At 40.6% G+C, this 22,300-nt stretch overlaps 1 protein-coding gene across 2 annotated transcripts in view; it reads left to right on the top strand.

Annotated features, from left to right (window-relative positions):
- ZNF451 (zinc finger protein 451) overlaps positions 1-22,300 on the top strand; it is a 57,992-nt gene that overhangs the window by 34,680 nt on the left and 1,012 nt on the right. For both annotated transcript variants that reach the window (XM_084754869.1, XM_084754870.1), the window contains 5 exons: positions 921-2,506; positions 5,515-5,655; positions 7,898-8,028; positions 10,349-10,535; positions 16,217-16,282. In XM_084754869.1, the coding sequence (XP_084610995.1) occupies positions 921-2,506; positions 5,515-5,655; positions 7,898-8,028; positions 10,349-10,535; positions 16,217-16,282 (2,111 nt within the window). The remainder of the gene's footprint in view (positions 1-920; positions 2,507-5,514; positions 5,656-7,897; positions 8,029-10,348; positions 10,536-16,216; positions 16,283-22,300) is intronic.

The raw sequence follows: 22,300 nt of genomic DNA, 5'->3' as shown, positions 1-22,300 counted from the left end.
TAGCAGAAGAGCAAATACAGATGGAACATTCCTGATATAAGTGAATCAGTTCTTACCAGGTAGAGCTGGGAGTTGTGGTATGTGCCTGGCACTGGGGAGACTGAGGAAGAAAGGTCACAAGTTCAAGGCCAGCATTGGTGACATTCTATCCAAAGGAGGAACAAAACAAAACAGGGCTGGAGAGATGGATCAGTGATTAAGAGCATGTTGTGCGTGCTCTTCCGGAAAGCCTGGGCTTAATTCCCAGTACCCACATGGCAACTCACAATTGTAACTCCATTCACAGGGGCTAGGTGCCTCTGAGAACATGAGACGCACAAGAAGTAACCAGACATGAAGACAAAACACCCATCCATGTTAAATACATCCATACATGCAGTTAAAGAAATCAATCAAAACAGCCACACGTGTCAAATAAATACATTCCTACAGTTAAGTAAATCAATCAAAACACCCTTACATGTTAAATAAATACATACACATAGTTAAATCAATCAGAACACTCATACATGTTAAATAAATACATACACAGAATTCAATAAACCAATCAAAATACCTTCAATGAAGCCAGAAAACAGCAAGAAAAAAGTGGAATATTGTCTGAAATTCTATAGTGTTCATTTGTGTATTTTAATGACCTTGTGAATTTAATTTGCTTCGAGGTCCTTTATCAGTGCATTTGATACTGGTTGAGGTTTTCTAAAGCTTACCTTAGTGTTTTAAATATTGATTCTACTTTTAACCCCTTGTATATAAATTAGAAAGATAAAATAGAGGGAATATAAAAGTATTTATGATGGTAGAGTAACCGCGCTACTGAAAAAAATATCTTTTATTGTTTATTTCTATTGTTATTTTAAAGTTCTTGTTACATAAGACAGAGAAAACTTACACTTTTTTATTTTTTAAATCGAAATTAGGGTTCGTTGTCGAAATGCTGGACCTGTAGCTATAGCTGAGAAAAGCATTACTCAGGTTGCAGAAGAATTCATAGTAAGAGGTTATTGTTCAGATTGCAACCAGGTCTTTGTGGATGAAACCAGCACCCAAAGGCACAAGAATTCAGGACACAAAATGACACTTGCTAACACAGTGGAAGAGGCTGTCTTACTTTATTGCCACATCAGTGAAGGGAGTAAGACTCCATGTGATTCAAATTTATTCAATCAACCAAAAATTTCATCACTTAAACGAATTATGTCCATGAAAGAGTCCAGCGCAGAGCATTGTATCATTCCTAAAAAGAAGATGAACTTAGGAGTTGAAAGCCGTGGAGGTGCACCTTGTGTGCAGAGGCAGAGCTCAACAGTTACAGCCTGGTTTTGTGAATGCAGCCGGCGGTTTCCAAGTGAAGATGCAGTAGAAAAGCATGTCTTCTCAGCAAACACAATGTGTTACAAGTGTGTAGTTTGTGGAAAGGTTTGTGAAGATTCGGGAGTCATGCGCTTACACATGAGCCGGTTTCATGGAGGGGCACATTTAAATAACTTTCTTTTTTGGTGTCGGACATGCAAAAAGGAGTTAATAAAGAAAGATGCCATCATGGCACATGTTACTGAGTTTCATAATGGGCATAGATATTTTTATGAGATGGATGAGGTAGAAGATGAGGCCTTGCCTTCCTCCTCTGTGGCGAGTCATTCGGATGCTGACAAACCACCTTCACCCATTACTGTTGTTGATCATTGCCTGACAAACAGTCCTCCGAGGGGCAGGTGGCAGTGCCGAATTTGTGAAGATATGTTTGAGTCCCAGGAATGTGTAAAGCAGCACTGCATGTCCTTGACAAGCCACCAGTTCCATCGATACAGCTGTGCCCATTGCCGGAAGACTTTCCATAAAGTAGAAACACTGTACCGACACTGCCAAGACGAGCACAACAATGAGATCAAGGTCAAGTACTTCTGTGGGCTCTGTGAACTTCTGTTCAACAAGGAAGAAGCCTTTTTGAGTCATTATAAGGAGTGCCACAGCATCGATTATGTGTTTGTATCAGAAAAAACTAAAGCCTCAATTAAAACTGAAGATGATTTTAAAATAATAGAAACCAGTAATCTGTTAAGCTGTGGTTGTCATGAGAGTTACATCTGTAAAGTCAACAGAAAGGAAGATTACGATAGATGCCTGCAAATCATGCTAGAGAAAGGTAAACTGTGGTTTCGCTGCAGATCATGTTCAGCGACAGCACAGACTTTAGCGGACATTAATACTCATGTCCATCGAGTGCACAGAAAAGAAGAAAGTCACGAGGAACAGCAGTATGTGATCAAGTGTGGCACCTGCACCAAAGCTTTTCCTAACCCCGAGAGTGCTCAGCAGCACTTCCACAGAAGGCATGGTACCTTCCAGAAACCTGATGTGACTCATGTTGGACCTGACAGAGGAAGCACGTGCACGTTTGCTGCTAGTGTCTCACATACCGAGAAACAACTGAAGCAAGTGAACTATAAGAAACATGCAGATGTGGAAAAGGGACCTGAGCGTGACATAAACTGCCAGAATATAGGTACGGCTTCACAGAGCAGGGCGAGTGTCACACTCACACTGGAACTTACATGTATGTACCCACCAGTAAAAGCTGAGTGAGTGCTGCCATCAGAAGCACCTACCGATGACTGCAGCCAGTGTGCACCTGTCACGGATCTGTGCTTGTGCTGTCTTTACATGATAGAGTAGATCTCCTGTATACAGAAAAGAGTTTTGAGAAATGGTGGTACTCTTTCTAAAAGATTTGGGAATTATTCTGAACCTTAAAAATAATACTTTTCTTAAAATATGAAGGTTCACTAAAAAACAAATTTTGTTTTCCTTTGTGTGTGACTGTGTGTGTATCTTTGTCTTGTACTTGCTAAGCACATGCTATATCACTGAGCTACATCACCAGCCCTAGATGAATCTTTTATATCTTGTTCATATTTGTTTTTTTTTTTAATTTTAAAAAAAATTGGGGCTGAAAAGATGACTCAGTGGATAAAAGCACTGACTGCTCTGCCAAGAGGGTGCTGGCCCAAGTTTCAGCACTCACTTGGCAGCTTACTCCAGTTCCAGGGGACCCAACACCTTCACACAGACAACATGATGGCAAAATACCAATACACATAAAATAAAAATATAAACATTATTTAAAAATTTAAATCTTTATTTACCTTGGTTTTGTTTTTTAAGACTAGAACTCACATACTAGCCTAGGTTGCCCTGGAGCTTACTTTGTAGCTAGGATGGTCTAGAAATTGTGCCAGGTCTTCTGCCTCCTAAGTGCTGTCATGACAGTCACAACCTGTCATGCCCAGCTAAAATAGTGACTAGGTGTAAAGCTAAAAGTGTGATTGCTTGACATGAGAGTGGGGAGCTGGGATGTGAATTCCTCTATAGTCCTTTGAACTTTGCCTCCATATGATTGGATTAAGTAAACACAATAGGTCTTTATTTAAAAGTTTAATTATTTTTAGCTAGATACAGTAAGTCGATAGACTTGAATATTAGCCTGGTGAACTGTAAAACGTAGAGTAGAAACCAAATTTTGGCTGATAGAATAAAATATCTGTAGTTCATGTTTTCTTATTAACATTATTTACGTTTATTATAAAGTAGTATTTTAGTACTATTTCAAGTAATAGTTTACAACATTTGTCACAGTCTGTCTACCTGATGTAAGGCCTCTGTACTAAGAAAAGGAGGGGCCTGCAAAGCCCTCTGCACTAGGCCCATACCTAGAGTTTCCTGAGGTTCTTGCCCCTGCTGCAGCTTCTGTTGGGCCAAGAGGTAGCCTAGGCTCAGAATTGGCTGGTGGCATGTGTGGAGGGTTAGGGTTAGGGTTAGGGTTAGGGTTAGGGTTAGGGTTACAAGGGTTAGGGTTAGGGTGGCCCTTGGGACTCTGGTTATACTTTTATTACTCACCATCAATCTATTTTTTGACAATGGTGTCTTACACTCTTAGTAAGACCATTCTCATTCTCTTGGGTTCAAGTGGCCTTCCTGTCTCAGCTTCTGTGCTATTGGACTGTAGGTGTGCACCACCACACCTAGCTATAGAGCATTGGCTTTCCACAGGTTTGCTTTGTAGGGCACATAGGTCTGATATTTAGTTTTCAGTGAGAAGGCATTAAGTCTTTCATGGCCTAGTTCTAGTTCAAAAAAGTAAAACGGTAACCACTCCATTTTATGTTCTCTTGTGCTTTTCTTTTCTCATTGCTGGAATGCATGTTTGTTGCTTTGATAGATGACTTGTAGCATCTAAATCTAAGATTTCTAAGAACCTGAAGATGTAAGATGGCTTGGAAACAGGAGAGGGTGGTAGAGATACATTGAAGAGGCCTCTGTTATTCCTAGTAGAAACCACTCATTTAAAAATACTCCAGGGCTTACGTGAATACCATTGGGTGCTCTAAGGCCTTGTTGTGGTGGAGAAGCTTGAACGTGGGCAGGGTAAGAACTGATGGCCGGGAGATGAGAGGAGAGCCTGAGAGAAGCAAGAAGGAGGCGCTAACTTGCACTGGCACCCTTGGGATCCGTCCTTGAAGCTTCCTTATTTAGGCTCCTTGGGGTGTTTATTCCTCAAGTCAGAGGGCGCTGAGAAATCAGTCTAGATTAACAAAAGCAAATTCAGCCGGGCAGTGGTGGCGCACGCCTATAATTCCAGCACTCGGGAGGCAGAGGCAGGCAGATCGCTGTGAGTTTGAGGCCAGCCTGGTCCACAAAGTGAGTCCAGGACAGCCAAGGCTACACACAGAGAGACCCTGTCTCAGAAAACCAAAAAGAAAAGAAAAGCAAATTCTTGTGACAAAAGCATTCTTGATAAGTAACCTTGAAAATTTTGTTTATGGGGTTTTATCGGGTTCCCCAGGCTGTCTTCAGACCCTGGTTTTCCTTCCTGCCTCGGCAATGTTGGGTTGAAGGCGTGTGCCCCTAACTTGTGCTTCTGCTTTATTTATTTTACACGTCCCTTTGAGCCTTCCTAGTTAGAACGTTAGGATTTCATTTGAATGTTGATACTCTGCATTCTATTAGATTATTTTATAAGTCCATGAATATTTTTCACGCACACCGAGTATGTATGGATAAAGAAATTCTGCAAGTCTTAAATTTTAAACTTCTATTTGACCTAGTACATTAATTTGTTAAAAGTAACTTTATTTTCAATAATTTAAAAAACATTTCTAATACAAATGACTCTTTAGAAAGAAAGCCTTAGCCAGTCATAGCAGTACATGCTTGTAGTCTTAGCACTTGGAGTTTGAAGGCAGAATAATCAGAAGTTCAAGGCCAGTCTTGATACCATAGTGAGTTTGAGTCCATTCTGTCTCAAATCAAAACAAAAGCACCAAGACCTTACAGTGAGGAGGTAGTTTAAGAAAGACACGATCAAGTGTGAAACATCCTAAATATTACCTGGCTTAAGTGTAAAATGCTATATAATAGGAACAGTTAACATTAGACTTGAGGGATTAGGATATTTATGAATGATTCTTACTGAATTAATGTTAATTTTTTTGTTTTGTTTTGTTTTTTTCTTAGAGGAGGAAGTTGAACTTCCAGATGTGGACTACCTGCGAACCATGACTCATATAGTCTTTGTAGATTTCGATAACTGGTCAAACTTTTTTGGACATCTACCTGGGCATCTTAATCAAGGAACGTTTATTTGGGGCTTTCAAGGTATGGTTAAGAAGGAAAGCATTAGAGGCACCTCTTCCGAGAATGGTTTATTTGGAAAGGTTCCTTTGAGCCTCCCTGAATAGAATATGAGAACACAGTTTGAGTATTATTACTCTACTGCATTACTTGTTTACATTTATTTTACTTACGTATGTTTATATGTGTGTGGAGGTCAGAGGACAATTCGTGGGATTTGATTGTCTTCCTATGTTATGTGGGTTCCAAGGATGATTCTTACTGAGGTCATCATTGTTGGTGACAAGCACATTTACCGACCGAGTTTTCTGAACGGCTGGCCCTAGATTTTGCTGTTGTTAACATATTTTTATGGTAAGTATTAGCTGTTTGTCAAACCAAAATTCATGTGTCTTGATACACATTGAAGAGAGATTCGTTCTTCAACATCTGTCATGTGTCAGGCTTTCAAAATACAAGAACATAAACTGTGAGGATTGTATCTGACTAGTTGTGTGTGTTGTTTAACATTATAAAGCTAACTTACAGTTTGCTCCAGTCTTCTAGAAAGCAGAGTTCTCTTGAGCTGTGCTCTCCTAGTTATGGGACTGTTGTGATTTTCAACATGTCATAGTTGGCCTCTTGAGTTCATTGTTGCTGTTTATGAAGAACCACTTCACTAGATACCTCTATGAACCACCGGCCAGGCCTGTGGGAAAGAATTCTCTGATTCACTGAGGTTAGTGTAGTGAGTATCTGATACAGTTCATTATCAGAGGAAATAGCATACAAAGGGAAGGATTAGCATTAAAAAATAGAAAGATACTGATCTGGATAAATTAGCCAATTCAATGTTTTATTACCTCTAGTTCTGCTGATTGCTGTATACTTCTTAATTTTTAAAAATCCTTGATACTTTCATGCAAATGTGTATATATACATACATACATACATACATACATACATACATACATACATACATGTGTTGTGTGTTTATGTGCGTGTGTGTGTGTGTGTGTGTGTGTGTGTGTGTGTAGACATTTTCACCTCCATTACTGTCTCACATTTCACTTCTACTCCCACTGAACCTTTTCTTCGCTATACGTGCTCTTTGTACTTTCATGTCTGATTTTTTGCTGGTATAAATATGGGTGGGAGGAGTGTGGGCAGTGTAATAGTGACTGACTGCCTCCGCCAGGAGCTCCTCCCCAGTCTGTTTTGGAATGCTGGCAAGCCACCCTGTGCAGGTTATCACAGCCGCTCTCAGCTCACAATCGTGGTAGTTGCGCCATGTACAGAAGATGGTGTTTGAGAGCACTCCTCCATCCACTGCCTCTTCCTTCTTTGTGCCCCCTCTTTCACTGTGTCTCTTGGGCGTTGAAGGGAGTTAGGGCTGAGCATTCAACTGTCAGTTCTCTCAGCACTTTGACTAGTCAAGAGTCTCTGATTTAACTTTCCTTACACAAGAGAAGCCTCTCGGAGGAAGACAGAGTAAGAGCAGCACTAGCGTACTAAACAGAAATATAGTGAATGCTTATGTATTGCTTCTGATCTAGTGACTTTGGCACATTTGTAAAACCCACCAAAATTTGAATTTATATAGAATGATATCACTCAAAGAATGTTAACATTGGTTTTTGTTTTGTTTTTTTACTGTACTCACTATCCATATGAACTTCCAAGAAAAGTTATTTTTTTATGTGTATGGGTGTTTTGCCTATTTGTATGTCTGCACACCACACAGTCTAGTGCTCGTGGAGACTAAAAGAGGATGTTAAACTTCCCTGGAACTAGCGTTTCAGACAGTGAGGAGCTACTGTGGGTACTGGGACTCAAACCCCAACCCCCAGTGCTCTTAACCTCAGAGACATCTCACCAGGCCCCACCCCTTGAGCTTTCACATGTGTAGACAGATAAAAGGAAGTCAGTCTCCATTCTCAAGGCTGTAAAGCAACAAGATGGTGATGCCTCTGATTGGACAGAGACAGCATCTCATAGAGCTTTGGGCTGGCCTCAGCCTGCTCTGTAGCTGAAGCTTGCCTTGAACTCCTGGTCATCCTGTCTCCACCCACGTGAGTGTGCACCACCACCTGGTTTTATGTGGTGCTGGAGGTCAAACCCAAGACTTTGTGTGTTCTAGGTGTGCACTCTAATAACTTGAGTTCTCTCACAGTGTAATTTAGGACTTTCAAGAAGGAAAATACAGGTTGTATTTTATCTCGATAAAGTTCTCAGGCTTGTTTTTCCCTGCTTGACTATCATTTTGTGTCTTTTCTAAAATTAATAGGAGGAAACACCAATTGGAAGCCTCCACTCAGCTGTCAGGTCTATAATTATTTGAACAGGATTGGATGCTTCTTTCTTCATCCTCGCTGTAGTAAAAGAAAAGATGCTGCTGATTTTGCCATATGCATGCATGTAAGTAGGTGTTATATTAAAAACCAGATGTCAATCTAGGATCCATTTGGATTTTTCCCATGTGAACTATAATGGTAGCATAAATCATTTCCGTGCTGATTTTATATAAAACTGCATCAGTTCTCCTTACTACTGTATGGTCTGACAAGGGCCCACCACATTATTTATTTACTGCTTATGTCAGTTTTCTAGTAGATCTTCATCTATATGTAGCAGACTTTTAGTTACTTATGGAATAATTAGCCAAGATGATATTTTACTTACTGTATACTAATATCCTTTTATATTTTAATATCTGAAATTGAGAGGCACTATATTAATCATTGTTGTCCTGGATAGAATTTGCATTTACATCTGCCTCTGCCAGATAAGATTGATACTAAAATGAAGGTGTAAAATATTACTGTGTTAATGTTAAGTGGCTACAAGGAAAAAATTATGGAAAAAGGAAGGTAAGCTGAGCCTATAGGGTCAAATCCACATTCATATGTGTTTGCTTTTCTGTATATACATTAGTTTGGGGAAATCAGAACGTGACGGAAATGAGGAGACTGCATAGGGCAATGCTGATAACAATGACTGCAAATAAGTTACTTACTTTCTTCTTGGGGTTTACCATATCTAACGGATCAGAAGTCAGTTGTACTACTTACATTCAGCAGATATGAACCTCACCAGTAGATAGACACATACAGGAAAAGTCAGCTGACACTACAGAATGCCATATCATGCTGCTGCCTCAAAGTCAAAGTGATGTGTTGATTTGAGTGAAATTACAAGGAAACCATGAAATCTTGTTGCTCTAAGGAGTGTTGACCCATAATTCCATCTGAGATAGAAAATGAAGTTTTGAAGTATTCTGAGGCTTACAGAATGCTGATGTAAAGGCCAAGTATGATTGTAATTAATAAGGCCTGATCTATATGATTTTATTTTTCCTTCTACTAGAGTGTGATGGGCTCTTTTGCTTGAGACTCCTGATGCTAATAAAACTGATGTTTTACATAGGGGTACTTCTAGTGGATTTAAGGGTATAATTCCTGTAGGTGGTCAGCAGCCTCCTAGCTGCTGTCCTATATGTGGGGACAAAGCTAGAGTGATAAAAGGCTCAGAAGAAACCTGTAAAGAAAAATACTTCAGATACAATAAATAAAACTATTCCATAACGAAGGCCTTTTTGTACAATAGGAGTGTGATGCCTGATAAGTTCCTTCACATCCCATTATCATTGATACATGGAGTATTTGCTAAGAGGCCTGTTGAAAATCATATTACTAGGCCAGAGGTTAAAAGTAGGGCAGGAAAAAAAAAAAAAAGTAGGGCGGAAGAAGCTCTGTTTAGGCGACATGGGCTTGGATTAACTATATGATATGCATGTGTTTGGTGGGTCATTATGTATCATCATGTAAGTAAAGGCTAACTAAGAGAGTAAATACATAGGCTTGGATCAAGACTACGGCAAGTTCAAGTGTAGTAAGACAAGAATAATAAATGTAATTGCAGCTATTGGTGGGCTGATGCTTATTATACTGGAGTAGCTCTGCCAGTTGAATGTATTAGTAGGTGGCCTGCACTGATGTTGGCTGTGAGACAGACTGTTAAGGCTATAGGTTGATAAATTAGCTGGTAGTTTCGATAATAAGTATAGGACTAGGTGAGATAGAGCAGCCCTGGGGAAGAAAATGGGCTAATGGACTTTTTATCTTATGCTGGAAGCCTAGGGTCACTGCTCCTGCTCGTAGTGGCATGGCCATGCTTAAATGTATGGAGAGTTGAGAGGTTGGTGTAAATATATATGGAAGAAGGCCTAGGAGAATTGTTAACCCAAAAAATATAATAATAAGAGAAATAATTATTAAGGATCATGTTTATCCTTTTGGAGTGTGGGTTAATATTCTATTTTATATGGGTTTGATTAATCATTGTTGAAGTGAATGAAGGCAGTTGTTAATTAAGTGAAACTACTGAGCCAGGACTCACTTTATATTAAGTCCTCTGCTTGGATGTTTTAGTATCACTTAGATAACGTGCATGAATGCTTTTGCAAACGCGTCACTTGCTCTTCAACCTCAGGAGATTCCTTCTTTTGATTGAGTCATAGAATTTACCTTCTGTCTGTTTCTCCAGTAAAGGTTTATTTGCCTTTCCTTTGAGTAGATGGCCGTTTAGGTCCCCCCCCCCCACCATGCAGGTACCTCCTTTGTGCATGTAGTTTAGCTGTAACATACTTTCCTAGATATGTGCTCATTGTGAACTAGGTGTTACTTGATTTGAAACTCGTGCAGATTTTTAACAACCTGTGCTGTTTATTCCAACTTAGGCCGGCCGTCTAGATGAGCAACTGCCCAAGCAGATTCCTTTCACCATCCTCTCGGGAGACCAAGGTTTTCTGGAGCTAGAGAACCAATTTAAGAAGACTCAGAGGCCAGCTCACATACTAAACCCTCACCACTTAGAGGGAGACATGATGTGTGCCTTGTTAAATAGCATATCTGATACTACCAAAGGTATGCAGCTGCCGTCACAGTGCAAACCACCCAAGAAGAAGAGATTCCACTGCTGAGAAAAACAATAAACTGCTGTCTGCTAGTGAACTGTTGTCTGCTTCTAAACCTTTGTGCTTTCATACGTCTATCTTTTTGGTCCTTTCTTATGTACTTACATTCTTGTTTGTTTCAGCAGGATTTCTTATAGCCAGGCTAGCCTTAAACTTCTGTCTAGTAGAGGCTGATGTAGCAGAGGCTAGCCTTGAACTCTTAATCTTCCTGTCTCTTCTTCCTCCAAGTGCTGAACTTACAGGCCTATGCCATCATGCCTGACATTATTACTTTCATTTTTTAGTGTTTCAGAGTGAGGGTAATTTACAGTAATTTTCCACAGCCTTTTAAAAATTTTAATAGATAAAATCAATATCCACTTGTCTAAAATATATATTAATGTCTTAAAACATTAAAACTCAGAATTCAGATGTTCACTTTATTTCCAGAATTGCAACTTTATCTTCAGAATTTAGAAAGCAAAGTATAGTTTGCCACCTGAGTGCATCCAAATTTGCCAGAAAACAGTGTTATTAGATAAACAAGAAAGCAAAAAATATAGCAATACCTAGAAAAGTTAAGAGAATGAGACTCTGCTCTGATGCAGTGAAGTGCTGATGAGCTATACGTCCTTGGAGGGTGGGTGTCTTCTACTTCATTGCTGTGGTTGGTAGTTTTCCAGCCTTCTCTGAGTTTGTCCATGGGTAGGTGTACTGACGTTCAATTTCACCACCCAGTACTTTAAAAAGAAAGTAGCTACAGGGATTCTAAAGTTTCTTTTTCCTAATTTCTGACATAAATATGAAAGGAGAGAATACAAGAATAGTATTTAAATGTTGTAGTAGAGAGCTGTGGTGATCCACACGTGGTGCTTCTAGCTGGTCAGAGACTGGAACAGGAGGCTAGCTGTGAGCACAGAACAGCAAGGGCTTGGGTTACAAAGTGAGACTCTGTTTCTAATATTAACAACCTCCAAAATGCTCTAATACATGAGCCCTGTCTCAAAAAAAAAAAAAGATTTGAAGTTTTTGGTGAATGGCCTCAGTGAAAGAAAACTGGCTACTTCTTCGGAGTGTTGTTGTATGCTTTAACATTCTCTGTCTCCATTTTCTTGTAATCTGTTTGAATTTCTATTTAATGAAGAGTGTTATTCTAACCAGCAATTGCAGTGGATCAATTAAATTACACAAAGTATGATTTTACTTACCCCCCCTTTTTTTTATTTTTTATTTTTAAAATGGTCTCATATCTCTTGCTTTTTTTGTATTTTAATTTTTTTTTTACATATTTTATTTAGTTTTAATCTATGTGCATTTTTTGTGTGAAAGTGTCAGATCTTGGAGTTACAGACAGTTATGAGCTGCCATGTGGGTGCTGGGAATTGAACCCGGGTCCTTTGGAAGAGCAGGCAGTGCTCTTAACCACTGAGCCATCTCTCCAGCCCCTGGTCTCTCATATCTCACATTGGCTTTCAGCTCCAGATCCTCTTGCCTCCACCTCTTAAGTGCAGGGACTAAAGGTGTGGGCCACCATGCTTAGCACTCAGCTATACTTGTGAGTCAGTAATGAGGCAGGGTGCCCTTAGAGAGGCTGAGCCAAAAAGAATTGGGACTTCATGACCACCTTCAGCTAATGTGTACACTAAAAGTCACAGTACTGATGCACTATTGTAAAGCAAAGTGAACTCTTTTATATTTATACCATGCTGCAGTTCTGAATATTAGCTTCCTATTTTGTGATTTTTATTTTTATCCACTTAATTTTTCTCTCTGGGGCTTCTTTTAAAAACAAAACCAAATCAAATAAAAAAAGTTGTATCCTCTCCTCAGCAACCTACACTTTTGCCTGTGCCACACTGGTCAACCTCATTTTTTTTTTTTCTCTGTGGTACAGTTTTGGGACTGTTTCCTGTAGGGTTTAGAATGGGAGGCCTGTTGTGAATCTGCCTGTGTTGCTGTTGTTTGGCGTGAGTGGGTCTGTGTGTGTGCACGAGGTTGGAGGTAAGAAGGGTTGAGCCCATCTCATGAGTGCTCTCTGTGGCCCTCGGAATTCATTTGAACTCACTGCTTTGTGAAGTGAAAGATTGTGCCCACAGAAGGAAGGGCACAGGCTTTGATCAAAGGCTAACTTTGTAGCTTCCTAGCTGAGTGAGCTCAGACAAGTTACTCAACCTCTTTTCTGAACATTAATCTGTATTAGATTGTAAGAATTGGGGTTTATATAAATATGTCTAGCACAATATATAAAATGCTTTAGGTGCTTAGGGAATCATACTGTTTTTATTAGTCCTGTCCAAAAAAAAAAAACCTCAAATATTGCTATCTATTGCTTTTATAGTAATAAAAGTAACAGGGATCTTCGCAGAGGAGCTGGCAGGAAGAGTGTTGGAGTGAGTGATGGTGGATGACTGTAAGGAAGCAGTGTCTTCCGGTACAGCAGGGCAGCTGCACATGTGATCATCTCACACCTGCTGTGTGGCAGACGCACAGAGCCTGCACAAGCTCAAGCCAGACCAAAGCTCAGCATGCACAAGGGAGGTCAGCATGAAGCCTCACTGGCTGAGGAGCTGTCAGCAGTTGACAGCTGCTGTGGGGGTGTTCTTATCCATAGATTTCATGGCCATTTTCTTAAGACTGTTGTTTTGGGGTAGGAGGATTCAGTAGAGCTTCTTGAGAATTGAGAATCGGTTGAAAGCTTTTTCTCAAATATAAGTGTACAGTATTACGTGAACCTTCTGGATTTTTGTCTGTATTCGAGGCTCTGCCCAGCAAACAGAATGTTCATTTTTAGGATAAAGTAGAAGTGCCTTTGCCTTCTGTTTCCGTTGCTGGGACTTGAAGCTCTCATTGCGGGTGTACTGTCTTACAACCAATATGCTATCATTTTTATAGTCAACTTGTTTAAACATTTAGGCTTCAGATACATTTAAATAGCTTCTTAATGTTTTTCAATCCCTCTCCCCTTTTTTGTATGCTGTGAGTTAGATGTATCAGATTGTAAGTCTTTAGAGGTAAGGAAGCAGTGATTTAGAAAGCTTAAATTACCAACCTGTAGTTTCTACCTTTCATCAGTATCATATGCTATGGGTGTGACTTTGTTTGGTTACAAGCCAATTCCATGAGGTAGAGGATCACCTATTGGCTCTAGCCATGTGCTTTAAGATTGAAGAGGAGATGCATTTTGCTATAGAGCAATAATGCTGCATTTTACATAAATATGTATCAAATTTTCTCTTTTTAAAACTATATAGAAATTTTTATTCTTTGTCAGAAGATAGAAATTTGTTGTGAGTGCTGGCACCTCAAAACATAAAGTAGATTTGATGATAAGCAGTCAAGAAAAGCAGTCCATATTGTAAATGCCCTAGGATCTGTGATGAGCTATTGAACTAATCTCCCTATCTTTTAGGCCCCTCAGGTTGTATGTACTTGGCCTGCAGCTCTAAGAAGTACAGTGGCAACCCTGGCCAGCTGTCCATCCACCTTACCGTTACTCTGTGTTTGGACCAGTGTCCTCTCGAGAATGAGAAGCAGTGGGAAAGACTTTGCCACAGTTAATTGCAAACGGTCTGCTATATGGACCTAAGGCTTTGTTGTATGCATTTGGTTGTGGCTTTACTTTAAATGAGTAATATTAAAGTAGTAGGTGTAATACAGACTTTGAAATCCATTTTTAAAAAGTGGATATAGCCAGGTGTGGTGGTACATGCCTTTAATCCCAGCACTTGGGAGGCAGAGGCAGGTGGATCACTGAGTTCAAGGCCAGCCTGGTCTACAAAATGAGTTCAGGATAGCCAAAATAACACAGAGAAACCCTATCTCAAAAAACAAACGAGCGAAGTGGGTATAAAACTTCACCTGTGCTGTGAACATGTAGACAATTGAAGCAGTACCGTAGCCTGTAGAACAGGCATTATGTTTTGAATTAAGTCAAAAGGCCAATCTGCCTGTTGCTTCCCTAGTCTTTATGGTACAATTAATTCTGTATAAGGGACTGAAAATAGAAGAATGTTAATGATTTTCTCAATTCTGTGGATGAGTTGATTGAGGCAAAAGAACCTGTTTTAAGTCTTGCAGCCCTGTGTAATCTGCACGTGATTCAAACTGACAGTTTTAATTTTTAGGACTTCCACGAAGAGGTGAAGCACTGGCATCGGTTTGGGCATGTTCCTTTGGCTGACCTAGACTTTGCACTGTTGGGACAGAAACCTATTAACACTTTCTTTTATATTCTTTGTAGGTCTTGGTTCATTGGCTTTTTATTTTTTTCTCTCCCTTTGTTCTTTTTAAAAATAGACTTTTACATTTATTTGCTTATATATTTACACTTGTGGAGGTTACAGAGCAGCACGCAGGAGTTGGCCCTCCTCTTTTTAAAAAATTTTTATTTAATTTATTCAGATTATATCTCAATTGTTATCCCCTCACTTGTATCATCCTGTTCCTCCCGCCTGCCCTCTTTCACCCTGTTCCTTTCCCCTAGGTCTGTGACAGAAGGGGACTTCCTCCCCCACCGTATGGTCACAGACAGCCTATCAAGTCTCATCCTGGTAGCCTGCTTATCCTTCCTCTGAGTGCCGCCAGAGCTCCCTACCAAGGGGAAGTGGTCAAATACGGGGTACCAGAGTCCATGTCTCTGTGGAGAATGGTCCCAGGAATCAAACTCAAGTAGTGAGCCTTGGTGGCATGTACTTTCAGCAGCTTAGCCATCTCACCTGATCTTTCTCTCTTTGTTTTTAATGTTTAGACTCTAGAGGCTGGATTTTGTTTTTAAAACTAAATACAATGTTTCTCTAAGACACTGCTTGAAATATTTGAAGCAGTTTGCTTAAAAACAAAATTTCTGCAATAAAAGCATATAATGAAATACAAGAACTTAATTTTTACTCATGGGCAATTGTGACCTTTTAATTTTTAGTGTTTTTCTGTGTTTTTGCAGAAGCACGTACTAATTATATTTAGTTATTTTGAGTTTGATTCAGTCTCTGATATATGATATATTCATGTGCATGTCTTCTTACATATAATAGTATGTTGATATGTTGACATATGTTCATTTAGCTGGGCTGGAGAGATGGCTCAGTGGTAAGAGCACTGTCTGCTCTTCCAGAGGTCCTGAGTTCAATTCCTAAACACCCACATGATGGCTCACAACCATCTATAATTTGATCTAATGCCTTCTTCTGGCGTGCAAGTGTATATGCAGAAAGAAAGTGATTAGCCAAATAAATAGCAAGGGCACCGATTATGCCAGAGGTGATTTTTTTTCCAATACCTGGTCTACCATAACAGTTTATAGACATCTGAGGTTCATTAGAAAGCCTGTATGGCATTGGGTAAGTTGGTGCCATGTATTGCCATTGCCAGTTAAGACTTTTTGTTACCTTTATAGAGATGAGTGCCTCTGGTTGGAAACTATAGTGACTTGGTCAGTTTTTAGTATTACTGGGTAAGCATTAACAGCAAGCCCTGCTGGGCTAACTAACAGTGGGGCACTAGGGAGTAAGCTTGGTGAGAGAAACTGAAAATACTACTGTTCAGCTAAGCATGGTGGTTCATGCCTGCGGCAGGAGAATTGGTGTGAATTTGAAGCCAAATATGAAATGTAGGACACAAATTTTTCAGAAATGTATTTGCACTTATTTCTTACAGAGTGTGACAGTGATGACAACACCGGTGTAAAAGGTACTCCCGTAAAGGAGCTCAGATCCACAGAGGGTAAGAGATCATCCTTGCCACACTTGAGTGCGTCTTGTTATCATCTTTAATTTCTTAAGCCTTACTTCAATTTTCCTCCTTTAAATTTTTTTTTTTTTTGTACATAAAATGATTGAAAAGTAAACCTGCAGGGTGGTGGTGGTACAGGCTTTTAATCCCAGCACTTGGGAGGCAGAGGCAGGTGGATCTCTGTGAGTTTGAGCTCAGCCTGTCTACAAAGAGAGTTCCAGGACAGCCAGGGCTACATAGAGAAACCCTGTGTCAAAAAGCCAAACAAACAAACAAACCCAAAACCAAACCAAAACAAAAGCGGGATGGAGGAAGGAAACCTACATGTAGAAGCCAGAACACAGTAGCACATTGCTATTTGGCCAAATCCAGTCCAATACCTAGTTGAAAGGTAGGAGCACACCTTTCTTCCTCCTTCCATGAAAAGCTCTTCCTCCCACAGGCTAGGGAGGGGCTTTGGTGTGAGTTGGCATTGTGTTACTTTTTGTCTAACCATTTTTTAGTTTTTATGTAATAGACTGCATTTTGTAATGATCGGGGAAGAATATTAAGTCGATCTTAAAAAAGATCTTAAAAAAGAATATTAAGATTGACTTAAAAAACACTTCAAGTTTCACTGACAAAGTTGGAAGTGTGTCTGTTAATAGAGGGAAAATAGTATTCATTTACCCTGCATTACAGCATTGGGTCCCTAAGGAGTTCTGTGGATGAAGCCGTCTCATTGATGTATCTCTGGTGCATGTGATGAGTCCTCAAGAGCACACTATAGATGTGTGCTGGAGGGCTTTGGGAATGGGAGCTTGGCAGTGGAATTCATTCTTTTTTCTTTTTCTTTTTAATAAACTTGAACTGTGATCTTTTTCTCTTATAGCCAAAAGTCACAGGATAACGAAGTTGGCAGAAAAATCTACAACCTAATTAGAAGCTTGCTCAACAGGCTTTCCCAGCATGATCTTTAAGGTCTAAGTCTGTGCTCAGCAGTCATAATGATGAGTTAGGCAGAGAAAGAGCTTTAGTTGAGTTTAAACAAAAAGTACCAAGCAAGTTGCTTGTCCTGGAAGATAAACACCACTGAGCAGCAGTTTAGATTTTTCTAACCTTTATTCAAAAACCTATGACTAATTCCAGGAGAATGCTAGTCAAAATTATAAGTTTTAAGTCCCCACATGTTGGGATTTTTGAGTCTTGTGAGTCTCTGGCTGCCCTGGTGAATGTGCATGTGTACATCTGGGTGTACTTGAGAACCCTCCCCAAGCTGTCAGTTTTTAATGTTTTTATGGTTCTTAGTTTAGGGAAAGAGTTAGTGTTAAAAGTCCCAGGTAACATGCTGGGGCATAGCTCAGTTGGTAGAGGAATTGCCCGTGTGCCACAGAAGAGCAGATGTGGAGGCACGTGCTCATAATGTGTCGTTGGACGGACATAAACAGGAGAGTCAGACGCTTAAGGCCAACCTTGGCTAGCTAGTGGTTTGGAAGCAACAGGCTGCATGAGATCCTGTCTCTAAAATCTAACAAGTCAGAATCCAGAAGAGGACAACCTACACTTGTCATTAGTTAGTAATGCCAGCATCATGTCCACTCCTAGAAAAGCAAAAGGTGTGACAGTGTGATTTGTTCATTTCCTGATGATGCCTTCTATACTGTATTTAACCCACAGTGATCCCTGCCAAGGAAAGGATATGATCTCCCTCCATTTTCCTCTAATTGCCTTTTTTTTCTTTTCCTCTACACCAGTTGTTAACCTTCCTAACACCATGACCCTTTAATACAGTTCTTCATGTGTGGTGACCCCCCACCATAAAATTATTTTCACTGCAACTTCATGACTGTAATTCTACTATTGTTATGAATCATAGTGTAAATATTTGTGCTTTCAGATGGTCTTAGGTGACCCCTGTGAAAGGGTTGTTTGACCCCCAAAAGGGTCATGACCCCACAGGTTGAGAACTGCTACACTATACAATAAGTAACTCAGATGTCATTTCTGGTTGATTTTCTGGTTTTTGTTTTGTTTTGTTTTGTTTTGCTGAGATGGGGTCTTATATACTGTTTAAGCAGCCTTGAACTAATAATCCTCCTGTCTCAGCCTGCCTAGCAGGCTGATATTCCAGGCTTATACCACACACACAGCTGAAGTTCTCTGGCTTTGGACAGAGCTATACAACTCTCCGTAGGAAGATGCAGCCGTACCATCCAAGGGTACTTGAAATAGTTCTGTTTGCACTTTTGTCTCTGCCAAGCTCCTTGGTGAGTTAGGGTCATGCTTATTTCTTTCCTTCATCAGAACCCAGCATAGTCTGAGCATTAACTGATTGCTGTTGAGTAGGTGAAGTTCTTAGTAAGAACATAAAAGTGTTAGTTCCACCAGGGCCTGTCTTCCTGCTACTAGATAATTGACACAACCCGTTTGAGAGAAACTTAGAAAAGTTTATGTCTCTTTCACTTTCCCAACACTGTAAATGTTTGACAAATGGGGACAGAAGACAGGATAAATTTACTTGTATCTTTGCTTTTGCTTTGTTGGGGCAAGCTGTTCCCTCCTATGATGGTTGCTTTCAGTGAACCAGTATCAAACTCTGACCACCCAGGCCAGTTAGCAGTCTATAAGCCTGTTTGTGTACTCCATCAGGGAAACTGAAGTCATCCAACATGGTGATGACATGTGCAGACACTGAATCCAGTTGTGGGCCTTAGAGGTTGTGTAGTATGGGCAAGTCCTTCACCTTCAGACTCTCTTACTTACATTCTTCTTGCTGTTGAAAATGGTACTAGAATGTTACAATGATAATTCTGGAAATCAAATTCTACTCTTCTGTTCTTCATATAAACAGACTAAGCAGTTAGTCACTACTTTTGGAAAACCTGTATTCCTTACTAAATGTGATCATTGGGTGCTTTTTGGGTTTTTTTTGGCTTATTTTTGACAGATTTTCCTGAATTCTGGGAACTAAACAAAGCCCATCTCTCCTTGTCTTTGCAGACTACTCTGTGCTAGAGCCCCTACAGCCAGGCGTGTGTCAGACCTGTAGATGAGTTAGTGGTGAGATCCCATCACATAGTGTCTAAGTTGGCCTGCTGCCCAGGCACACATGCCGTTCTAAACCTTCCTTGTGCCAGGCACTTTTGGGTGCCCTAACTCCACAGTCTCTTCCTGAGTTTTTCCTTCCAGGGTTTTGTGGTTGATTGTATGAGCAAAAACCGTATTTTGCTCCAGTCTGTGATGGGTTATTTTGTCTGGCTTACAGCACCTCCCAACTCCCCACCCCCTACTCCCACAGTGCTACCTTTTTCCTATCCAGAGAGGGTTCTAAGTTAGGGGAAATAGATGACTGGGTACCTTTTACTAGCTTTCAGGTAGTTACAGATTAAAATAGACCAGCAGTGGTCTGTAAAGTTTCCTGTGCTCTTTCTAAGATCTAGGCCCAGGATCCCATATTGAGAGCAGAGGCTGCTGTCTACTTAGGGCAACTGCCAGTCAGGGCAAAGGTGATGAGGAACAGTAAAATTCTCACAGTGCTCTCCTGTTTTTATGCTGTCATCTTTCCTTCCTCCTTATCCCATAGTCAGTTCTTACATCCTTCAAATTTCTCTCTGTGGTTTGCCCTGACAATATTAGTGTGTGTGTTGGGGGGTGGGATTGCATCACTGCATGCATGTGGCAGTCAGAGGACACCTGCAGCAATCAGTTCTCCCTACCCTGTGGACTCCAGAAGTCAAAACCCAAGCCATCAAGTGTTAAGTGCTTGTGAGCCATCATGTAGCTATTGGGAATCATGACCAGGTCCTCTGCAAGAGTAACAAAAGCTCCTAACCACTGAGCCACCTCACCAGCCTGTTTGTTTTTGAGAAGACTGCACTGTACTATTCAGGTTGATGTCCAACTCTCAAGCTCTGGTCACCCTACTATCCTGTCCTTTGGAGTACTGTGCTGCCTTTTGATTGATAAAAGACATTTTAATTCAGTTCTGCTATTGACCTCTCATGATCTTGTGAATTTTCCTTACATCATTAATATATTTTCTTGCATTGTTTCTTTTACTATTATTTATATAGTATATTAAGAAATTATTTTCCCCCCATAAGATAAAGATTGATCTCTATTTTCCTACATGCTCTATTAGTTGATTTTCCTCCATTTACTGAAAAGAGCATATGTTCCTAGGTCACCTTGGGGTGATCAGGTACCCATAATGTACAGTTGTGTCTGAGGTAGCTCTTCTCTTCTTTTGCTCTGTGTCAGTGGTATCACATCTTCAATCACTAAGTTTACTTTTAAGGCTGAATAGTCTGTGTTTTGCTAAGTGTCACAGCTTTTTTGTGTATGTTCAGTTTACTTCTTTGAGTTCATCTGGGGTACCTCACGACCCCTAGAGTAAAGCTAGAATATAACTTAATGCACAGTTTAGGCTAGCTTTTAGCATTTTAAATTGCAGACAACATAACAAACCAGCTCCTGCTAAGGAAAATGCAGCTCAGGAAAATCCTTAGAGGAGTCATAAGTGCCTGTACAGTGAGTAGGGCACATGAGAAAAGACATTGGTATAAGAAGTAGTAACAGCCAGTGGTAATCCACCCTCCTTGGTTTTAGCCTCAGTCCTAGTGGGGCATAGAGACCTGTGACCCGGTGATGCTTGCCCTGTTCACAGTTGTCTATGTCCCACCCCCTTCTCTTTTCTCTCCCTCCCTTTCCTTTCCTCTCCTTCCTTCCTTCCCCCTCTTTTGTGTGTGTGTGTGTGTGTGTGTGTGTGTGTGTGTGTGTATTGTGTGTGTATATACAGGTGTGTGTACTGTGAGTGCATATATGGAAGCCAAAGGTTAATATTCCACCTTCTTTGGCTTTTGTTGTTGTTGTTTGGGTTTTGGTTTGTTTTTGTTTTTGTTTTTTTGAGACAGGGTCTCTCTGTGTAGCCTTGGCTGTCCTAGATTCACTTTGTAGACCAGGCTGGCCTCAAACTCACAGCGATCCGCCTGCCTCTGCCTCCCAAGTACTGGGATTAAGGCATGTGCCACCATGCCTGGCTTTGTTTTTGTTTTTTGAGATAGAGTATCTCACTGACTCTGAACTGGAGCTTGCCGTTTTGGCTGCACTGTCATTCTGTCTCTGCATTCCCATTGCTGGGTCTACAAGCTCATCCCACTATGCCTGAGTTTTATATGGGCTATAGGGGGGGCATTCTCATGCGTAGGTAACAGGAACATTACCCACTGAGTCATCTTTCTCCAGTACGTTATTCTTGTTCCTGGTATATGGTATGCATTTTAAAAATATTTGCGACAGATGCCCGCATGTGCACACACAAGCATACACACTCACACTCAAACACTTACATACTTCTTAGATGCCATGTAGCTGAGAGCTTCCTTTTGCCTTGGATGCTACAAACCTAAGCTAATTTCCCCCAAGCCTTATTGAACTATAATTGACAAATAGAAAGTAAATGTAATAGTCATTTCATAGTATTTCCTTGCTGTTTCTGTCTTCCTCCCTCCTTCCCTCTTTTCGTCCTTTCACCACCTCCACCCCACTTTTTTTTTTTTTTAAATCAGAACCTCACTGTAACCTTGGCTAGCCTGGGACTTGCTGTGTAGACCATACTGACCCTAAACGCAGACATCTACTTATTTTTACAGGCTCTTTGTCATTGTGCCCCTTCCCCCTCCCCACACACACCAGGTGAGAGGAATCTCACCACCGTAGCCCTTACTGCTGGTCACACAGAGCACCTTCTGTCTCTGCCTCTCAGGTGCTTGTATTAAAGGCTATGCCACCACATGTAGACTCTAGTTCTTTAAAGTTGCGTTTTCTTTAGTGTGTGTGTGTGTGTGTGTGTGTGTGTGTGTGTGTGTGTGCGTGTGCGTGTATGCGCATGCGTGCACGCCGGAGGACAGTTTGGGGCAGTTGCTTCTGTCCTGCCATGTGGGTTCAGGGAGTTGAACTCTGATCATCAGGCTTTGTGGCAAATGCCTTTACCCTAACCTCCCTTTCCTGTCCCCAGCCATCCTGTCAACA

This window comes from Acomys minous, assembly GCF_964271855.1.
Source record: "Acomys minous genome assembly, chromosome: 13".
Taxonomy (NCBI): Eukaryota; Metazoa; Chordata; class Mammalia; order Rodentia; family Muridae; genus Acomys; species Acomys minous.
Note: the sequence above shows the minus strand (reverse complement) of the source record. Positions and strands in the feature narration are given on the sequence as shown.